The 19,595-nt window shown below is 46.5% G+C and overlaps 1 protein-coding gene across 1 annotated transcript in view; it reads left to right on the top strand.

Annotated features, from left to right (window-relative positions):
• TSPAN14 (tetraspanin 14) overlaps window positions 1-19,595 on the top strand; it is a 75,311-nt gene that overhangs the window by 23,786 nt on the left and 31,930 nt on the right. The window contains exon 2 of the mRNA XM_038744084.1: window positions 11,344-11,441. Coding sequence (XP_038600012.1) covers window positions 11,361-11,441 — 81 coding nt within the window. The 5' untranslated portion in view covers window positions 11,344-11,360. The remainder of the gene's footprint in view (window positions 1-11,343; window positions 11,442-19,595) is intronic.

A 19,595-nucleotide genomic window follows, 5' to 3' on the forward strand; every position in this document is an offset into this window, starting at 1 on the left:
TGTTGGAAAGACCTAAGGCCAGTCAGATCCAGAGGAAGGTCACGTAGGCATCAGGAAAAATGTGTCACCTGTGATTGTACTACCATTAAGCGGAGATATTAAAGCATTTGGAAAGTTCCCCCATGGCTCAGGAATTGCCGCCTCCTCTCTCACTTCCGAATGCCTGGAATTGAACTGGGAATCTGTTTTGCGAACATGCTGTACGTGACAAACGAGTTCTGAGACCCTAGAAAAGGTGTTTTTATGCTTTTATCTTTTTCTTTTTCTTCCTTCCTCTCCCATCTCTTTGTCGACACCTTTCAGCGACAACTTTTTGTAGAAAAAAATTAGAAAAAAAGCTCAGTGTTATAGACAGCAGTTGTTTGATCTGAGCTGCCTGTGATCTGCTAGCATTCCCCAGGGATTTGGTCTTTCCTCTCATTGTTTAACAGAAAAGGGAGCACTGAGCGTCATCAGTCTTCCCCTGTTCGAGTGTCATTGGAGACTGCCCCTCACCTTACTGCCTGCAGGCTTTTGAAACTGGACCAGTTGTAACTTGGGAGTACCTTAATTGTTTGATTAGACAGCGGAAAGACAAATTTTACTCTTTGGGTTAATTGCTAGTCTCCCTCCTTCTCCTCTGGCACATAATTCTGTTTTCCTTTTCTCCCAAATAGGTAACAAATGAGGTTTTAAGAAAGGGTAATTTGTGCCCAAAACCTTTTGGCAAATATGCTTTACTTTTTAAAGCCCACTGCCACGTATATCCTTATACCCTAGACATTAAACTTCTTATGGACAGTGATTTGTGTCTGCCAATTCTGTTCGTGTATTCTCCCAAGCACCTAGTACAGTGCTCTGGATACAGTTAAGTGCCCAATATTTTGAACAATTAAGCACAGTAAGTGCTCAATTTAGTCCATTCCTTCCCCTACCAGTGATTTAGTCTGTCTGTCTCCCTGTCCAGATTGAAGGATCCTAGAGGGCAGGAATCATGTCTACTTATCCTTTTGTACTCTCAAGCATTTAATCCAGTGCTCCTCACACAATAAGTGCTCAGTAAATAGCATTGATTGATTTTTTAAAACAGCTTCACAGGCACTGTTATAAAGCACTGATTCATCAGTGGTATTTATTGAGCACTTACTAGGTGCCGAGCAGTTTGCTTTGCTTAGCCATTCCTGTGGTCTCCTGTTTCTCCTGAAAGGCCTTGAGTTTCATCCCAAGCTCCCAATCTTTTGGAAGATAAAAGGAAGGCAGACTTTCTGCTTCCTCTTCTACCTGAGCCTAGGCCAGTTTAATCATTAACTTGCATTAATTTTTTTGAAACTTCTGTTTTCTCTGAGGTCCAGAAGCAGTAACATCCTACTTTAGAACTCTGGAGGCCGATGCAGAGTAGCAAATATCCGAGTTGACCTAGATCTTCCATTCTTTTGGAAGATAAAAGGAAGGCAAGACTTTCTGCTTCCTCTTCTTCCTGAGCCTAGGCCAGTTTAATCGTTAACTTGCATTTTTTTTTTGAAACTTCTGTTTTCTCTGAGACCCAGAAGCAGTAGCATCCTACTTTAGAACTCTGGAGGCCGATGCAGAGTGGCAAATATCTGAGTTGACCTAGATCCTCACAGTCTTGCAGCTGATGTCAGTCCTATTACAGAGCAGAGCCAAAAATAAGAAAAAGGCAGTTGTTGGGAAATGTTCACAGATCTCGTTCTTGTGAAACCACCCTGGGGCGGGAGAAGAGGGCGAAATCTGAGTTATGTGTCTTAATAAGAACATTCAAACCTGTCTCCTCTGCTCAAGCACTAGCTCATTGTGGGCAGGGAATGTGACTGTTTATTGTTATATTGTACTCTCCTAAGTGTTTAGTATAGTGCTTTGCACGCAGTAAGTGCTCAATAAATATGGTGTGAGTGAGTGAACAGCAAAAGTTGTGTCATTGTGGCTCAGTGGAAAGAGCACGGGCTTTGGAGTCAGAGTTCATGGGTTCGAATCCCGGCTCTGCCAGTTGTCAGCTGGGTGACTTTGGGCAAGTCACTTAACTTCTCCGTGCCTCAGTTACCTCATCTGTAAAATGGGGATTGACTGTGAGCCCCCAGTGGGACGGCCTGATCACCTTGTAACCTCCCCAGCGCTTAGAACAGTGCTTTGCACATAGTAAGCGCTTAATAAATGCTTAATAAACGCTTACTGTGTGCGGAACACTGTACTAAATGCTTGGGAGAGTACAGTATGACAAAAAGAGGGTGACTGTCCCCAACTGAGAGCTGGCCTACCATTCCTTCTGAAAAAGTAGACTTCAGGTGCTTTTGTTGAGGTGATTTGTATCCCAGGCTGTTCAACTAATGCCTGTTTGATTCCCCCCCAAAGACAAAAGCAGGCCTTAGGGTGAGTACTGTCCTGCTGGCTATTTTGCTTGGTCCCAAGCCCTGTTGGATTATTTGCTCTGGGGCAGCCCTAACTGGGAGGGAAAGGAGAGGACAGACGGGCACCAAGCTGATTATGCCATCCCATCAGACAGCCTTGATATGTCGTTTAGGTTGGCGTAATACAGATCCATTGGCCAAAGTTCATGCTGTCTACATTTGGGTCCTGAGGAAGGAGGTGATAAGTGGGAGAATCTCTTGGCACAGTAAAGACCACAGACTTATTCATCAAATGCTGAAGTAGGGGGGAGGAAGAAGAGGAATTAGAAGGAGGCAAAATGAGTTTAAAAGAAAATCTTCATCCAACACCACTTATCTGTATCATAAACTGATATTCCTTAAATTGTTTTCCCACCCTAACCTCCTTATTCTTTCTCCCCCTCTGTACTCATGCTGTCTTCTTACTTTCCCTCCTGATTTCCCTCCTACTCTTTTTCTTTTCTTTTCTTTTCTTTTCTTTTCTTTTCTTTTCTTTTCTTTTCTTTTCTTTTCTTTTCTTTTCTTTTCTTTTCGTTTCATTTCTTTCCTTTTTTTCTTTTCTTTTCTTCTTTTCTCTTCTTCTCTCTCCTTTTCTCTTCTTCTCTTTTCTTCCCTTCCCCTCCCTTCCTTTCCCTTCCCTTCCCTTCCCTTCTCTCTTCTCTTCTCTTCTCTTCTCTTCTCTTCTCTTCTCTTCTCTTCTCTTCTCTTCTCTTCTCTCTTCTCTTCTCTTCTCTTCTCTTCTCTTCTCTTCTCTTCTCTTCTCTTCTCTTCTCTTCTCTTCTCTTCTCTTTTTTCTTTTCTCTTCTTTCCCCCTCTCCATCTGGGTCTGCTTCTCAGGACTGTCCTGTCTATCCTTTCTTCTTATCCCCAAATGCCCCTTAGTGCTCCTCCCCTTCCTATGAGCTATGAGCCCCCTCCCCCCGCCCCCCCCCCCCCAGCCGAACACCCCCAAGGGCTCAAGCCTGATTGCTCCCAGTTTTGGGCATTTGGTTCCTTTGAACTGTCTTTAGGAATCAGAGACCGTAAACTTAACTGCTTGCCTTTGGGTCTGGCCTGGTTTCTCCCCACTGTCAGTGCTTTCATGTCATCGGGGCTCCATCAGGATCTCTTAGATTGACCCAGCCCGGGTATTGGCTGATGGCCAGAAACCTCCCAAAGAGCATCTGGAGGGCCTGAGGAAAGAGTGTCAGCAAGAGCTTCAGGGAGGAAGATCCCTGCGGGGAGCCAGGGGAAGTTGGGTAGAGGGGTAGAACTGGGCTCCCCCTCCCCTCAGTTGGATTTCACAGCTGCTCTCCTGCATCTCCTTCCCCCAGTTCCCCGGCTGCCTGGTGTGCCCCTCTGCTCCCACTTGACAAGGCCTCCAGTCTAAGAGAAGCAGCCTGGCCTAGTGGATAGAGCACGGGCTTGGGAGTCAGAAGGACTTGGGTTCTAATCCCGGCTCTGCCACTTGTCTGCTGTGTGGCCTAGGGCAAGTCACTTCACTTCTCTGGGTCTGTGACCTCATCAGGAAGATGGGGATCGAGACTGTGAGCCCCACGTGGGACAGGGACTGTGTCCAACCCGATTTGCTTGTATCCACCCCAGCGCTCAGTGCAGCGTCTGGCACATAGTAAGTGCTTAACAAATACCACAGGTGGGATTATTATCTGATGAACACCGATTTCAGCATTTTTGTTGAGAAGTTGCAGTCCCTGATCCACCCGGGGTCTGGCCTTCAGATCTCTTCCCCCCTCACACCTTTTTTATTTTTATGTTTGTTTTTTTCAAGGGGGGAGGAAGAGCCGAGTGAGGTTAGCAGTATTTGTCTGAGGTTTCCAATGTATCACAGTTGTCCAAGTTGCTCTGTCATTACCAGGCTTGAGCAATTCGGCCTTGCCTTCCCAGGGCTAGGCTTGGCACTTCCTCCTTTGATTTTAAAAAGTCATTTTAAAAGTCTGTGTCTGAAGCTCCACTAGTAACCAGATCTCCAGGTTGTCTTATCCAAACGGGCCTTTGCTGCCCTGCCTGTAAGGTGCACTTAAGAATGAAAGCGCAAGACGGCATCACCGACAATGTTTGCGGGCCAGTTTATGGAGGATGGGTGGGCATTTTCCAAGGCTTTTCTGGAGAAGTAGACAGGGTCACCTTTTGGTGACCCAGGGTTGAGCTGTTTTGGCAGGAAGCCTCTTGACAACTACTATGTTGGTGGTATTGTGAGAACTAGTGTTTCCTGCCCTGCCCTCTGGTTCAAAAGGACAGGGGCTCTGGCCAGGCTACAGGAAAAGGCTGGCTATTGTTAGAAGTGACATGGGATTAAGCGCTTTTTGGGCAACTGAACTGAGCTTTGGAGTAATTACAAGGCAATGATGAGAGGGAATGTGGCCTCATGGGAAGAGCACAGGACTGAGAATAATAATTGGGGTACTTATTAAGTGCTCACTCTGTGCCAAGGACTTTTCTAAGCCCTGGGGTAAATACAGATAGATCAGGTTGGACACAGTCCCTGTCCCACATGGGGCTCAAAGTCTTCTCCCCATTTTACAGATGAGGTAACAGCGGCACAGAGAAGTGAAGTGACTTGCCCGAGGTCACACAGCAGACACCCGGCGGAGCCGAAAGTAGAATCCAGGTCCTTCTGACCCCCACGCCTGCCCTCCATCCACTAAACCGTGCTTCTTCTACTGGGATTTAGGAGACCCACTGTCCCCTGCCCCAGTATACTGTGCGAAACCTTGCATAAGTCCCTTAACCTCTCCGATGTCCAGTTACCTCACGTGGTGAAAAGACAGATTATGAGCCTGATGTGAGTCAGAGACTTTGTCCAGTTTCACAATCTTTCGTCCGCCCCCGCTGCTTAGCCCATAGTAAGTGCTCGATAAATGCCGTAATCATCATCAATCGTATTTATTGAGCGCTTACTATGTGCAGAGCACTGTACTAAGCGCTTGGGAAGTACAAGTTGGCAACAAATAGAGACAGTCCCTACCCGACAGTGGGCTCACAGTCTAAAAATATTGTATTGTGCTTCCCCGGTGCTTAGGGCAGTGCTCTGCCCACAGTTAACGCTCAGTACCATTAACTGAAGTCAAATTGGCCGTGGTCCCTGGCCCTCAAGGGGCTCACAGTCAGTGGGGCAGAGCTCAGACCCAGAGAGTGAAGTAGAACTCTGCAAAGCTCAGTGAAAACAAGTGAAAAATTCATCAGGCAATGCAGTCTTTTTAACATTATCCTCCCCCGCCCCCCGGTCCCGGAGGGGGTCAGTCTTTGGGCATCTTGTCATTTCAGACAAACAGCCCTCGGTTACAGACTGTCACAACCTCCCCAGTGTTGCACAAATGGGGCTAAGGACATGGGTGGATTCTTCTCTCCGTTTCTCCGCAACCCCTCGCCCACCCCCACTGCTCCCCTCCCTCCGCGTGTTTCCAGAGGCTTAGTGGTGCGGCCTCCTGGGTCGGGAGACAGCGTGCTTCAGTGAAAAGGGGGGTCTGACTTTGGTGGGATCCAAGAGAAGCAGGGACGGGGGAGAGCCTTCCTCCTCTTTTCCCTGACACCCCTGGAGCCACTACTTCTGTCATCCTGCATGGGAAGTGAAACTAGCCATTTCCCAGCTCTGCCATCTGGGCTAAAACTGGAGAGATCATGGTACCAGTCATTCTTTCAGTCATATTTATTGAGAGCACTGTACTAAGCACTTGGGAGAGTCCAGTACAACAAGAAACCAGACACGTTCCCTGCCCACAACAAGCTTACAGTCTAGAGGGTACAGTCAGAGAAGCGGTTGGCCATTCTGTCTTTAGCAATGTTGCTTTCTTAGGGGATTCAGCCTTTCCTTGGGAGATGGGACTGTAACAGCCCAGTACTTAATCTTCGTGGGCTTTGGAGTGAACAGGGTTGGACCTTTCGTCAACCCAGCTAGAGTGAAAGAGATCAGTGTTTTCATGGCTTTAAAAAAAATCCTGGTAATGGCATTACTGGGTGTCGAACCTCATCCCTGCCCACCTTCAAAGCCCTCCTAAAATCCTATCTTCCCCAAATAATTATCAACTTTTCAGATGCTTCTTGCACCTATGTATTCATTTAAATCTCCAGTGGCTACCAATCAATCTGCGCATCAGGCAGAAACTCCTCACCCTGGGCTTCAAGGCTGTCCATCCCCTCGCCCCCTCCTACCTCACCTCCCTTCTCTCCTTCTCCAGCCCAGCCCACACCCTCCGCTCCTCCGCCGCTGATCTCCCCACCGTACCTCGCTCTTGCCTGTCCCGCCATCGACCCCCGGCCCACGTCATCCCCCGGGCCTGGAATGCCTTCCCTCTGCCCATCCGCCAAGCTAGCTCTCTTCCTCCCTTCAAGGCCCAACTGAGAGCTCACCTCCTCCAGGAGGCCTTCCCAGACTGAGCCCCTTCCTTCCTCTCCCCCTCGTCCCCCTCTCCATCCCCCCATCTTACCTCCTTCCGATCCCCACAGCACCTGTATATATGTTTGTACATATTTATTACTCTATTTATTTATTTATTTTACTTGTATATAGCTATTCTATTTATTTTATTTTGTTAGTATGTTTGGTTTTGTTCTCTGTCTCCCCCTGTTAGACTGTGACCTAACAGTTACCCACTGCTGGGTAGGGACTGTCTCTATATGTTACCAACTTATACTTCCCAAGCGCTTAGTACAGTGCTCCGCACACAGTAAGCGCTCAATAAATACAGTTGATGATGATGATGATTTATGACCATCCTCAGCATTTGTGCCCCTCCGTATCTTTGACCGAAATTCGGTTTTATTCCGATGCTACTGCGCGTGCGTATTTCTGTATCTCCCTTCCCCATTAAAGCTCTAAGCTCCTTATGGACTGGAAACAATTTCACACTTAATACATTCGCAGCCTGTAAGGAGAACCCGTGAGCACTCTGAAAAGAGAGTGGCATTTGTAGCACGTTATCTGGCCGGGGGTCAATCGTTATCCCGTCGCTGGCCATATGAAGGGAGGCTCATGGAGGTGGATGCTTGGAGTATCCTCCTTTGGAGAGGCCTCCCTTCCTTCCTCTCCCCCTCGTCCCCCTCTCTATCCCCCCGTCTTACCTCCTTCCCTTCCCCACAGCACCTGTATATATGTGTGTGTATATATATATATATATATATATATATATATATATATATATATATATATATGTGGTTGTACATATTTATTACTCTATTTATTTTTCTTGTACATTTCTATCCTATTTATTTTATTTTGTTGGTATGTTTGGTTCTGTTCTCTGTCTCCCTCTTTTAGACTGTGAGCCCACTGTTGGGTAGGGTCTGTCTCTATGTGTTGCCAATTTGTACTTCCCAAGCGCTTAGTACAGTGCTCTGCACATAGTAAGCGCTCAATAAATACGATTGATTGACTGATTGATTGATTGATCGTTTTGTTTTGTTTTGTTGTCTGTCTCCCCCTTCTAGACTGTGAGCCTGTTGTTGGGTAGGGACCGTCTTTGTACTTCCCAAGCGCTTAGTACAGTGCTCTGCACACCGTAAGCGCCCAATAAATACGATTGAATGAACGAATGATCGGAGCAGCGGCCGTCCCGGGAAAGTTTTGCAGGGAGGTGATTGCTGGGCTCAGGTCTTCCAAATCCACCCGGAGGCAGCAGTTGCCATCTTGTGTTGCTGGGCTGCTCCCAGGAATCCGCCCTTCATCATCATCAATCGTATTGAGCGCTTACTGTGTGCAGAGCACTGTACTAAGCGCTTGGGAAGTACAAGTTGGCAACATAGAGAGACAGTCCCTACCCAACAGTGGGCTCACAGTCTAAAAGGGGGAGACAGAGAACAAAACCAAACATACTGACAAAATGAAATAAATAGATAGGTACAGCCCTTGTCTGCCTATGCAGGCAAGCAGCGTGGCTCAGTGGAAAGAGCCCGGGCTTGGGAGTCAGGTCATGGGTTCTAATTCCGACTCTGCCACTTGTCAGCTGTGTGACTTTGGGCAAGTCACTTGACTTCTCTGGGCCTCAGTTACCCCATCTGTAAAATGGGGATTAAGACTGAGCCCCACGTGGGATAACCTGATTACCTTGTTTCTCCTCCAGCGCTTAGAACAGTGCTTGGCACATAGTAAGTGCTTAACAAATGCCATTATTATTATTATTATTATTATGCCCTGCCCTGATACTCCCACCACTTCTCTCTTCTTGTCTGATAGTGCTTTGCATTCGTTCATTCCTTCAATCGTATTTATTGAGCACTTACTGTAAAATGGGGATTAAGACTGTGAGCCCCACGTGGGACAACCTGATCACCCTGTATCCCCCTCCAGCGCTTAGAACAGTGCTTTGCACATAGTAAGCGCTTAACACATGCCATTATTATTATTATTACTGTGCTAAACGCTTGGAAAGTACACTTCAGCAACAGATAGAGACAATCCCTACCCAACAACGGGCTCACACAGTAAGCACTCAATAAATACGATTAAATGAATTATGCAGTCTGTCTGGTTATCTACGGAAAAAGGTTTTGGCTCTCTGTTCTGTTTCTCATTTTTGCCTTTCCCCTCATTTTTACGAGAGTAGAAAAAACCCTCAAACTCACACTAATTCCCTGAGTGTCATGTGGTGTCCATTACAGGAAGCAGCATGGCCTAGAGGAAAGAGCTCAGGGCCTGGGAGTAGGAGTTGAGTTCTAATCCCTGCTCTGCCTCTCGCCTTCTGTGGGACCCTGGGCAAGACACTGAGCTTTTCTGTGCCTCAGTTTCCTCACTGTAGAACGGGGAGTCAATACCTCTTCTCCTTCCTACTTAGACTGAATATGGGAGAAGGACCGTGTCCATCCTGGTTAACTTGTAGCCACCTCAGCACTTGCTCAGTACGGTGTTTGGCACATAGCACTTAACAAGTGTAGTCATCATCAGTGGTATTTATTGAGTGCTTATGGTGTGCAGAGCACTGTACGAGGCACTTAGGAGTCTTCAGCCTAACAGAATTGGTACACACGTTCCCTGCCCACAACGATCCTGCAGTCTGGGGAATATCACAATGATTATTATTCTTATGAGGGCTCGGAGATCGGCTGTTCCTTGCTCTTAATGAAGTGCTTTGCACCCAGTAAACAATCAATAAATATGTTTGATTCCGAGACCACCGGTGGCATTAGCCCAGGAGACTGGATGAGAATGTGGGTGGCTCAGTTAGACCTTCACCCCCCACTGCACCTGACTGTTCATTCGTTCATTCATTCATTCACTCACTTGTATTTATTGAGTGCTTACTGTGTGCAGAGCACTGTACTAAGTGCTTAAAAGTACAGTTCAGCAACAGAGACAATCCGTACCCAGCAACGAGCTCACAGTCTAGAAGGGGGGAGGCAGACATCAAAACAAGTAAACAGGCATCAATATAAATAAATAGAATTATGGGTATATGTACATATCATTAATAAAATAATTAAAATGATAAATATGTACATAGATGAACAAGTGCTGTGGGGCGGGGAGGGGGTAGACCAGAGGGAGGGAATCAGGGCGTTGGGGAGGGGAGGCGGAGCAGAGGAAAAGGGGGACTTGGTCTGGGAAGGCCTCCTGGAGGAAGTGAGCTATCAGTAATAATAATAATAATGGCATTTGTTAAGCACTTACTATGTGCAAAGCACTGTTCTAAGCGCTGGAGGGGGATACAGGGTGATCAGGTTGTCCCACGTGGGGCTCACAGTCTTAATCCCCATCTTACAGATGAGGTAACTGAGGCACAGAGAAGTTAAGTGACTTGCGCAAGGTCACACAGCTGACAATTGGAGTAGCTACATCTCTCCCTCTTCTCCCCACCTTAAACTGAAGTCTAGGAGAGACAGATGACCCCAGCCTCATCCCTCGCAGAGGGAGAGTGCGCTGCTCACAGTAAAAGCTCAGTCAAGAAGATTTTAGACTGTGAGCCCACTGTTGGGTAGCGACTGTCTCTGTATGTTGCCAACTTGTACTTCCCAAGCGCTTAGTACAGTGCTCTGCACACAGTAAGCGCTCAATAAATGCGATTGATGATGATTAATTGATTGTCATATAGTAGTCCCAATTAGGAGCACCCTTGATACCAGGGCCTGAGAAAGGAACCTGATTGTTTTTAGGGGCACGTGGTGCAAATGTCCAAGTGGTTGTGTCCAGACGCAACCATGGATTCAACCTCAATCATTGTCAACAGTATTTATTGAATGATGAGTGCGTACAGAGTATTACATGAAGCACAGCGGACGCTGGCGTGTTCTTTTCCGCTCCCTTAGACCTTCCTGAGTCTCACCAGAACCCTTTGCGGGGTCCAACTCGCATGCTCAGGATCAGTCAACTTCAAGGTGAAATGATCAGTCCCAACCGTTCTGCCCCATCCTTCCTGTTTGTTTTCCAGTCTTCTTTGCCAGTAGTAGTCTCAGTTCCGTCTCCCTCTGGATCTCTTAAGCCGTTCTCACTTTCTCTGGCCAAGAGACCCGGTTCTCTATAAGGCTGTAAGCTCTTTGAGGCTAGGGATCATACCTGCTAATTTTCAAGTACGCTCCCAGACGCCGAGTAGGTGCTCAGTAAATACCAACGACAGGTTAAGACTGGAGTCCTGTGTGAGACAGGGACTGTTTGCAACCCTATTACCTTGTATCTACCCCAGTGTTTAGTGCAGTGCCTGGCACTTAGTTATTATTATTGATAACTCACGGGGCTCTCCCCCAGCTAAGGAGAGCCATCGCCCCTTTGATATTTACCTCCTCTTTGAAAAGCCAGTTGAAGTTCCACTCCTGCCGGACTTGTTCCTATTAATAAGCAGCGTCTTACCAAACTTCTCCCTTATTAGTTGCCGCCCAAGTGGAACATTTTATCTTTTGTAATTTCATGGAGTGACTCGTGTGAACTGGCAGGTTAGTTTCCTTGCGCTGCAGTTGTCGAACCTTATTTTTCCTGTCGATGAGTGGGCGTTGATGTCTTTCAAACAAGCGGGTAAACTGTTGTCTTCTTTCTTTACAGAGACTGCTTTTTAGAAGATGCAGTATTACAGATATTCTAATGCTGAGGTCAGCTGTTGGTACAAATATCTGCTCTTCAGCTACAATATCATCTTCTGGGTGAGTGGAAAATTGATGCTGTCTGAATCCAGGAGGCTGTCAGCCCAGGGGTGCAAACCAGATACCTCTGGCAAGTGGGTTTCGCTTGTCAGAATTATCTGCTGCTGCTGGTGCTACTTCCTTCTCCAGCCCAGCCCGCACCCTCCGCTCCTCTGCCTCTAACCTCCTCACTGTACCTTGTTCTCACCTGTCCCGCCATCGACCCCCGGCCCACATCCTCCCCGTGGCCTGGAATGCCCTCCCTCCGCACATCCGCCAAGCTAGCTCTCTTCCTCCCTTCAAAGCCCTACTTTGAGCTCACCTCCTCCAGGAAGCCTTCCCAGACTGAGCCCCCATTTTCCTCTCCTCCTCCCTATCCCCTCCACCCTACCTCCTTCCCCTCCCCACAGCACCTGTATATATGTTTGTACAAATTTATTACTCTATTTATCTTGTACATATTTACTATTCTATTTATTTTTTTAATAATAATAATGATGGCGTTTATTAAGTGCTTACTATGAGCAAAGCACTGTTCTAAGCGCTGGGGAGGTTACAAGGTGATCAGGTTGTCCCATGGGGGGCTCACAGTCTTAATCCCCATTTTACAGATGAGTTAACTGAGGCCCAGAGAAGTTAAGTGACTTGCCCAAGGTCACACAGCCGGGATTTGAACCCATGACCTCAGACTCATTCATTCATTCATTCGATCGTATTTATTGAGCGCTTACTGTGTGCAGAGCACTGTACTAAGCGCTTGGGAAGTACAAGTCGGCGACCTATAGAGACGGTCCCTACCCAACAATGGGCTCACAGTCCAAAACCCATGCTCTTTCCACTGAGCCACGCTGCTTCCCCAACATTTTGTTAACAAGGTGCATCTAGCTTTATTTCTGTTTATTTTGTGGACTTGACACCTATCCGCATATTTTGTTTTGTTGTCCGTCTCCCCTTTCTAGACTGTGAGCCCATTGTTGGGTAGGGACTGTCTCTGTATGTTGCCAACTTGTACTTCCCAAGCGCTTAGTACAGTGCTCTGCACACAGTAAGCGCTCAATAAATACGATTGAATGAATGGTGTATGTGGGAAAGGGGAGGGTACACAGCTGAGGCTGCCCAGCTTACCGTAGAACTGAAGAGACGTCAGGCAAGATCTCTGGAGCTGGAAACCAGGGTGAAAATAAAGGACCATTGCAAGACTGGGCAACATTTTCATTTTTTTTTCAGGCCTTGTTCCGTTAGATCTGAATCTTGTAGCCTGTATAACCAAAGACGGCAATGAGGCTTAGCTGTGATCAGAAAGGACTCTTTATGACTTTCATTCCGAGAAGGGTTTCTTTGTGTTTTATACCGTGAACCCTGCTGACATGGAGAGACACCCACTCTTGTCATGTGAGCAGAGGACTGGGCAACAGAAATCCCCTCCCGAACTCAGCTGCTGGCTCTGCGGCTATAGGAGCCGAGAGCAGCAACCTCCCCTCTCCCAAATTCCCATCCCTTCTCGGGGATGGTGGGTGAAAATGGTGTAATCCTAGCTCACGATGAGATTCAGAAGTTCCACTGCCCCGATGAAGGTCCAGATGTTTTGAAGTGTTAGCATATCTTTGAGAGGAGATGGTTCTTGAGAAGCATTTTAAAGGACAGAAAAGTAACAGGACATGGACAGAAGCAGCGTGGCCTAGTGGAAAGAGCATGGTCCTGGGAGTCAGGGGACTTGGGTTCTAATTCATTCATTCATTCAATCGTATTTATTAATAATAATAATAATAATGGCATTTAGTAAGTGCTTACTATGTGCAAGGCCCTGTTCTAAGCACTGGGGAGGTTACAAGGTGATCAGGTTGTCCCCCGTGGGGCTCACAGCCAATCCCCATTTTCCAGATGAGGTAACTGAGGCACAGAGAAGTTACGTGGCTTGCCCAAGGTCACACAAAGCTGACAATTAGTGGAGCCGGGATTCGAACCCATGACCCCTGACTCCAAAGCCCCGGCTCATTCCACTGAGCCACGCCGCTTCTGTGTGCAGAACACTGTGCTGAGCACTTGGAAAGTACAAATCGGCAACATACTAGAGACGGTCCCTTCCCAACAACGAGCTCACAGTCTAGAAGGGGGAGACAGACAACAAAACAAGTAGACAGGTGTCAATACCAGCAGAATAGATAAATAGAATTATAGCTATATACACATCATTAGTAAATACGTACAAATATACACTAGTGCTGTGGGGAGGGGAAAGGGGTAGGGCAGAGGGAGGGAGTGGGGGAGATGGGGAGGAGGAGGAGAGGAAAAGGGGGGGCTCAGTCTGGGAAGGCCTCCTGGAGGAGGTGAGCTTTCAGTAGGGCTTTGAAGGGAGGAAGGGAGCTAGCTTGGCGGATGTGGGGAGGGAGGGCATTCCAGGCCCGGGGGGAGGACGTGGGTTGACGTTGGGACAGACGAGAATGAGGCACAGTGAGGAGGTTAGTGGCGGCAGAGGAGTGTAGTGTGTGGGCTGGGCTGGAGAAGGAGAGAAGGGAGGTGAGGTAGGAGGGGGCGAGGGGATGGACAGCTTTGAAGCCAAGGGTGAGAAGTTTATAGTGAGGAATTCGAGCTCCACCACTTGTCTTGTCAAGTCACGTCACTTCTGGGCTTCAGTTTCCTCATCTGTAAAATGAGGCTTCAGTCCCACTCCCTCTGCTTAGACTGTGAGCCCCATAGGGACAGGGGCCATGTCCAGCATAATTATCTTATGTATACCCCAGTGCTTCTTACAGTGCTTGGCACACATTTAGCACTTAAGTGCCATTATTATTATTATTAATCAATCAATCAATCGTATTTATTGAGCACTTACTGTGTGCAGAGCACTGTACTAAGCACTTGGGAAGTACAAGTTGGCAACATATAGAGACAGTCCCTACCCAACAGTGGGCTCACAGTCTAAAAGGGGGAGACATTATTATTATTATTATTACTATTATTATTATGTGCCAAACATTATAGTAAATACTGGGGGTGGCACAGGATAATCATGTTAGATATTGTCCCTGTTCCACATGAAGCTTACTGTTTAAGGAAGAACATGTATTTAACTCCTATTTTGCAAATGAGGGAAACAGGTGCAGATAAGTGATTTACCCAAAGTCTCACAGCAGCAAGTGGGAGAGGCAGGACTAGAACCCAGGTCTTCTGACTGCTCGGTTGCATGCCCTTCCATCTAGGCCCCAGTGCTTCTCAGGCAGAAAGATCCAAGATCCCCATTGCCCTGTCTAAGCTTCTCCCACCAGAGTTAGAGATTGAACAAGGTAAATAGAAGAGATTATTCACTCAAGTGGAGGCCTTCCCCAAGAGCCAAAAAATAGCTTGGCTTCCAGCAGATACTAGGCATCAGATGATGAGAACCAAGAGAACAGTGACTCACCTTACCTGCCCCCAGAGTACCTGGGTGTGCAGGAAAATGGACTTGAGAAAATGTAGTCTCTGAAGGGGACTTTGCCCTTTCCAGTTCCTGATTAAGAGCGAGAAATTCCCTTTGCCCTTTGTGAAAGGGAGGATTCCATATTCCTCTTCCCTTTAGTCTGTTAGTTTCGGGTTCAGAAGAAGCTTCTTTGTCTGCAAGACAACCCAGCCTACAACACGTGATTCACCACACCAACAGAGCTTGCTGGAGTTACGGAATAACAGACTTAGGCTAGGAGGGAGGAGAAGAGGAGAAAACCCAGAGAACTCGAAAGGATTAAGAAAAAAAACAGGAAGTGAAATCACTGGTAATCAGGGGTAGAGAACAGTTATGTAGAGGGCAAGAGGAGAAGTGAAGGACCTCTCCCTCTCTCGCAGCAAAAATGGTAAGAAAAAATGAACAGCGGCATCGGGAATACAGTACCCTGCTACCACGGAGAGCTGAAGCCGCTCCGAATGGAGATGAGATTTCGACGACACAGGATGGTAGTGGCATTTTAGCCGGGCGGTGTTCATCATCATCATCAGTCGTATTTATTGAGCGCTTACTATGTGCAGAGCACTGTACTAAGCGCTTGGGAAGTACAAATTGGCAACATATTGTTGGTTGGGTTGCACTAGCTGGCTGGGTGGGGAGGAGTTTAAATCCCGAACCCATTGCTTGAGCTTGGCAAGTGGGGCAGGTGAAACACGTCTGGGGTTGGGGGTGGGTGATTGGGCAGAGCACCCGGCTGCGTTCTCCCATCTCCACGGGAGCTGCGGCAGAATTGATTCTGTCCCGGCCCATGGCTGCTAAAGCTACAACTGAGACAATCCTCTATGTGTTGAACCCAGCGTAGGCCTCTGGAAAGCGGCTTCAACTCCCGTCCCCCTCTCCGTGGCAGCAGGGTACTCTATTCCCGATGACGCTGTTCCTTTTTCCTTTCCATTTTTGCTGCAAAAGAGGGAGAGGTCCTTCACTTCTCCCCTTGCCCTCTACATAACTCTCCTCTACCCCTGATTACCAGTGATTTCACTTCCTGTTATTTTCTTAATCCTTTCAAGTGCTCTGTGTTTTCTCTTCTTCTCTCTCCTAGCCTAAGTCTATTACTCCATAATTCCAGCAAGCTGTGTTGGTGTGGTGAATCCCGTGTTGTAGTCAGATTTAATCCCTTTTTCAGGTATTTGGTTGGTGTGTGGCGTTTGTTAAGCATTTACTATGTGCCAGGCACTGTACTAAACACTGGGGTAAATACAAGCTAATTAGTTTGGACACAGTCATCATCATCAATCGTATTTATTGAGCGCTTACTGTGTGCAGAGCACTGTACTAAGCGCTTGGGAAGTACAAGTTGGCAACATCTAGAGACAGTCCCTACCCAGCGGTGGGCTCACAGTCTAAAAGGCCATGTGATCCCCATTTTTTGGATGAGGCATCTGAGGCACAGAGAAGTTAAGTGACTTGCTAGAGGTCACATAGCAGACGAGTGTTGGGAGTTGGAATTAGAACTCAGGTCCTTCTGACTTCCATCACTTCAGAAGGGAGAAAAATGGGGTGTCAAGTCAGATTGGCAAATGTTTTTTACTATTCAGTGCTTAGTACCTAAGCGCTCGGTAAGTACCACTGATGGATGATGGATGGAATGACAGTCCTAAAAGTGTAGTGAACGTCCGTGGAATTTTTTTTAATGGTACTTGGTAAAGCCTACTACGTGCCAAACATTAGACTGTCATGGGGTAGGTACAGGATAATCCATTTGGACACAGTCCCTGCCCCCCCTTGGGGCTCAGATTTTACAGATGAACAAACTGAGGCCCAGAGAAGTTAAGTGACTTGCCCAAGGTCAACCAGCAGACGAGTGGCAGAGCTGGGATTAGAACTCATGTCTTTGGCCTGTGCTCTTTTCCACTTTTTTTTTGTGGTGTTAGTGCTTGCTATGTGTCAGGCACTGTACTAAGCACCGAGATAGATGGTTGCTAATCAAGTTGAACACGACAGATGAGGGGAAGCTTGGGTGGCTCATCCCATTTGTTTCGTTTTGCAAGCACCTCTTTGTTTTGGGATCACTTCGTGGCCTTTGGGTAGGGATTCCCTGTGTAGAGAAGCAGCGTGGCCTAGTTTCAAGAGCACAGGCTTGGGAGTCAGAGGTCGTGGGTTCTAATCGCTGCTCTTCCACTTTCTGTATGACCTTGGACAAGTCAGTTAAACCTCTCTGTGCTTGTTACCTCATCCATAAAATGGGAATTAATGAGAATGATGGTATTCGTTAAGCGCTTACTATGTGCCGAGCACTGGTCTAAGCACTGGGGGGGATACAAGGTAATCAGGTTGTCCCACGTGGGGCTCGTAGTCTTTAGAGAAGCAGCGTGGCTCAGTGGAAAGAGCCTGGGCTCGGGAGTCAGAGGTCATGGGTTCTAATCCTGGCTTCACCACTTGTCAGCTGTGTGACTTTGGGCAAGTCACTTAACTTCTCTATTCCTCAGTTACCTCATCTGTAAAATGGGGATTAAGACTGTGAGTCCCACGTGGGACAGCCGGATTACCTTGCCCCTCCCCCCAATGCTTAGAACAGTGCTTGGCACATAGTAAGCATTTAACAAATACCATTATTATTATTATAATCCCCATTTTCCAGATGAGGTAACTGAGGCACAGAGAAGTTAAGTGACTTGTCCAAAGTCACACAGCTGACAAGTGGCAGAGCCGGGATTAGAACCCATGATCTCTGACTTTCAAGCCCCTGCTCTTTCCACCTGTATATATGTACATATGTTTGTACATATTTATTACTCTATTTATTTATTTTACCTGTACATATCTATTCTATTTATTTTATTTTGTTAGTATGTTTGGTTTTGTTCTCTGTCTCCCCCTTTTAGACTGTGAGCCCACTGGTGGGTAGGGACTGTCACTATGTGTTGCTAACTTGTACTTCCCAAGCACTTAGTACAGTGCTCTGCACACAGTAGGCGCTCAATAAATACGATTGATTGATTGATTGACTGATTTCCACGGTGCCACACTGCTTCTCTATAATGATGGTATTTATTAAGCACTTACTATGTGCCAAGCACTGTTCTAAGCACTGCGGGCCGGGGGTGGGGGTGGGGATACAAGGTAATCAGGTTGTCCTAGGTGGGGCTCACAGTCTTCATCCCCATTTTACATATGAGGGAACTGAGGCCCAGAGAAGTGAAGTGACTTGCCCAGGGTCACACAGCTGACAAGCGGCAGAGCTGGGATTAGAACCCATGACCTCCGACTCCCAAGCCCGGGCTCTTCCGCTGAGCCAGGCTGCTTCTCATTGAGAATTGAGACTGAAGCCCCCTGTGTGACGGGGACTGTGTACAACCCCGTTACCTTGTATCTACCCTAGAGTTTAGAACAGTTCTGAGCACATAGTAAGCGCTTAACAAGTACCATGATAATAATAATATTATTATTATTAAGGAGGCAGGAAGTAAAAACCTACACGTTTTGCCTTGATCTGCCTTGAACCCACATCCCCCGTGTACCCACAAAGCAGTACTGCCGACACACCCTGCCCCAACCCACATTTGTAAACTTGTCGACTGACTCAACTCCAGACTTACAAATCTGCAGCAAGAAATAACAAAACATTAAATATTTATGTGTAACAGTCACCTGTTCTAACAGTGTTATTTTACTGACTTGGGGCCACAATTGTATGATTAAAATGAACAATTCAGTTCATTCATTCATTCAATCGTATTTATTGAGCGCTTACTGTGTGCACAGCACTGTACTAAGCGCTTGGGAAGTACAAGTTTGCAACATCTTCAAATTTGAAATGACTGTTGAAAAGTAGGATGTCAGCCAAGTTTTTGGGGTCTAAATTTAGTGTTCCACAAAACAATCAGCCCCAGGCGGAGAAAAATACCTCTCAGATGGAGCTCTGATGATTGGAACTGCAAAAATATGACATGCCGATATACTCATATTTCTGTCAATGCTTTGCCCAGCCCACTTCTTGAGCAGATCAAAATAACGAATCATGTTTTCCGATGTTTCTGAGTCAACATTACCTGTTTGCCTGCAAATGTATTATTTGAGGCAACACCTGAAACAGTAAATTGTACTAGGATCCAGACATTTAAAATCTTTTGATCCATTGTTCTCAATCAATCAGTGGCAGTTAGTGCTTACTGTTTTCTGTAGCGCTGTACTAAGCACATGGGAGAGTACAGTATTGTAGATAAAAACGACTCCTGCCATCAGGAAGCTTGCAATCTGTGATAGTAGATAGAATCACAAATTTTATTTCATAGACCATCTCTTCTCGCTTTTTAAAAATTTCAGTAACACTAACTGAAATGTAAAACAGCATTCCAAATAATAAGGTGGTTGTCGTTCTGTACGTTTCAAACCATATTTCATGAATATTATTTTTATCTGCCCTCCAGTTCTGAACAATGAATAGTGCTTAATAACAGCAGTTTTGAGGAGCATATACAGTTTTCTTATTAAATGAAAAGAATGAATAAATCAGCAATTTGGAAAAATACAAAATTCTGGGTAAAAGGGAGAGCTGCTATTGAAAGTGCTTGCATTCAGAATGAAAATGCTTTCAACTGGTATTAGGAAACTGGGAACATCATGTTTATTGCGACACAAACGTAGAAAAAAGTTTATGCAAATTTTGAACTTTCTGTTACCAGAACTAGTGATTTACCGGATTACAGGCCGAAAACAGAAGTAAAATTTTAAATGTATCAGATTTGGAGTTAAAAACTTTA

This window comes from Tachyglossus aculeatus, chromosome 3 (assembly GCF_015852505.1).
Source record: "Tachyglossus aculeatus isolate mTacAcu1 chromosome 3, mTacAcu1.pri, whole genome shotgun sequence".
In the NCBI taxonomy this organism is placed as follows: Eukaryota; Metazoa; Chordata; class Mammalia; order Monotremata; family Tachyglossidae; genus Tachyglossus; species Tachyglossus aculeatus.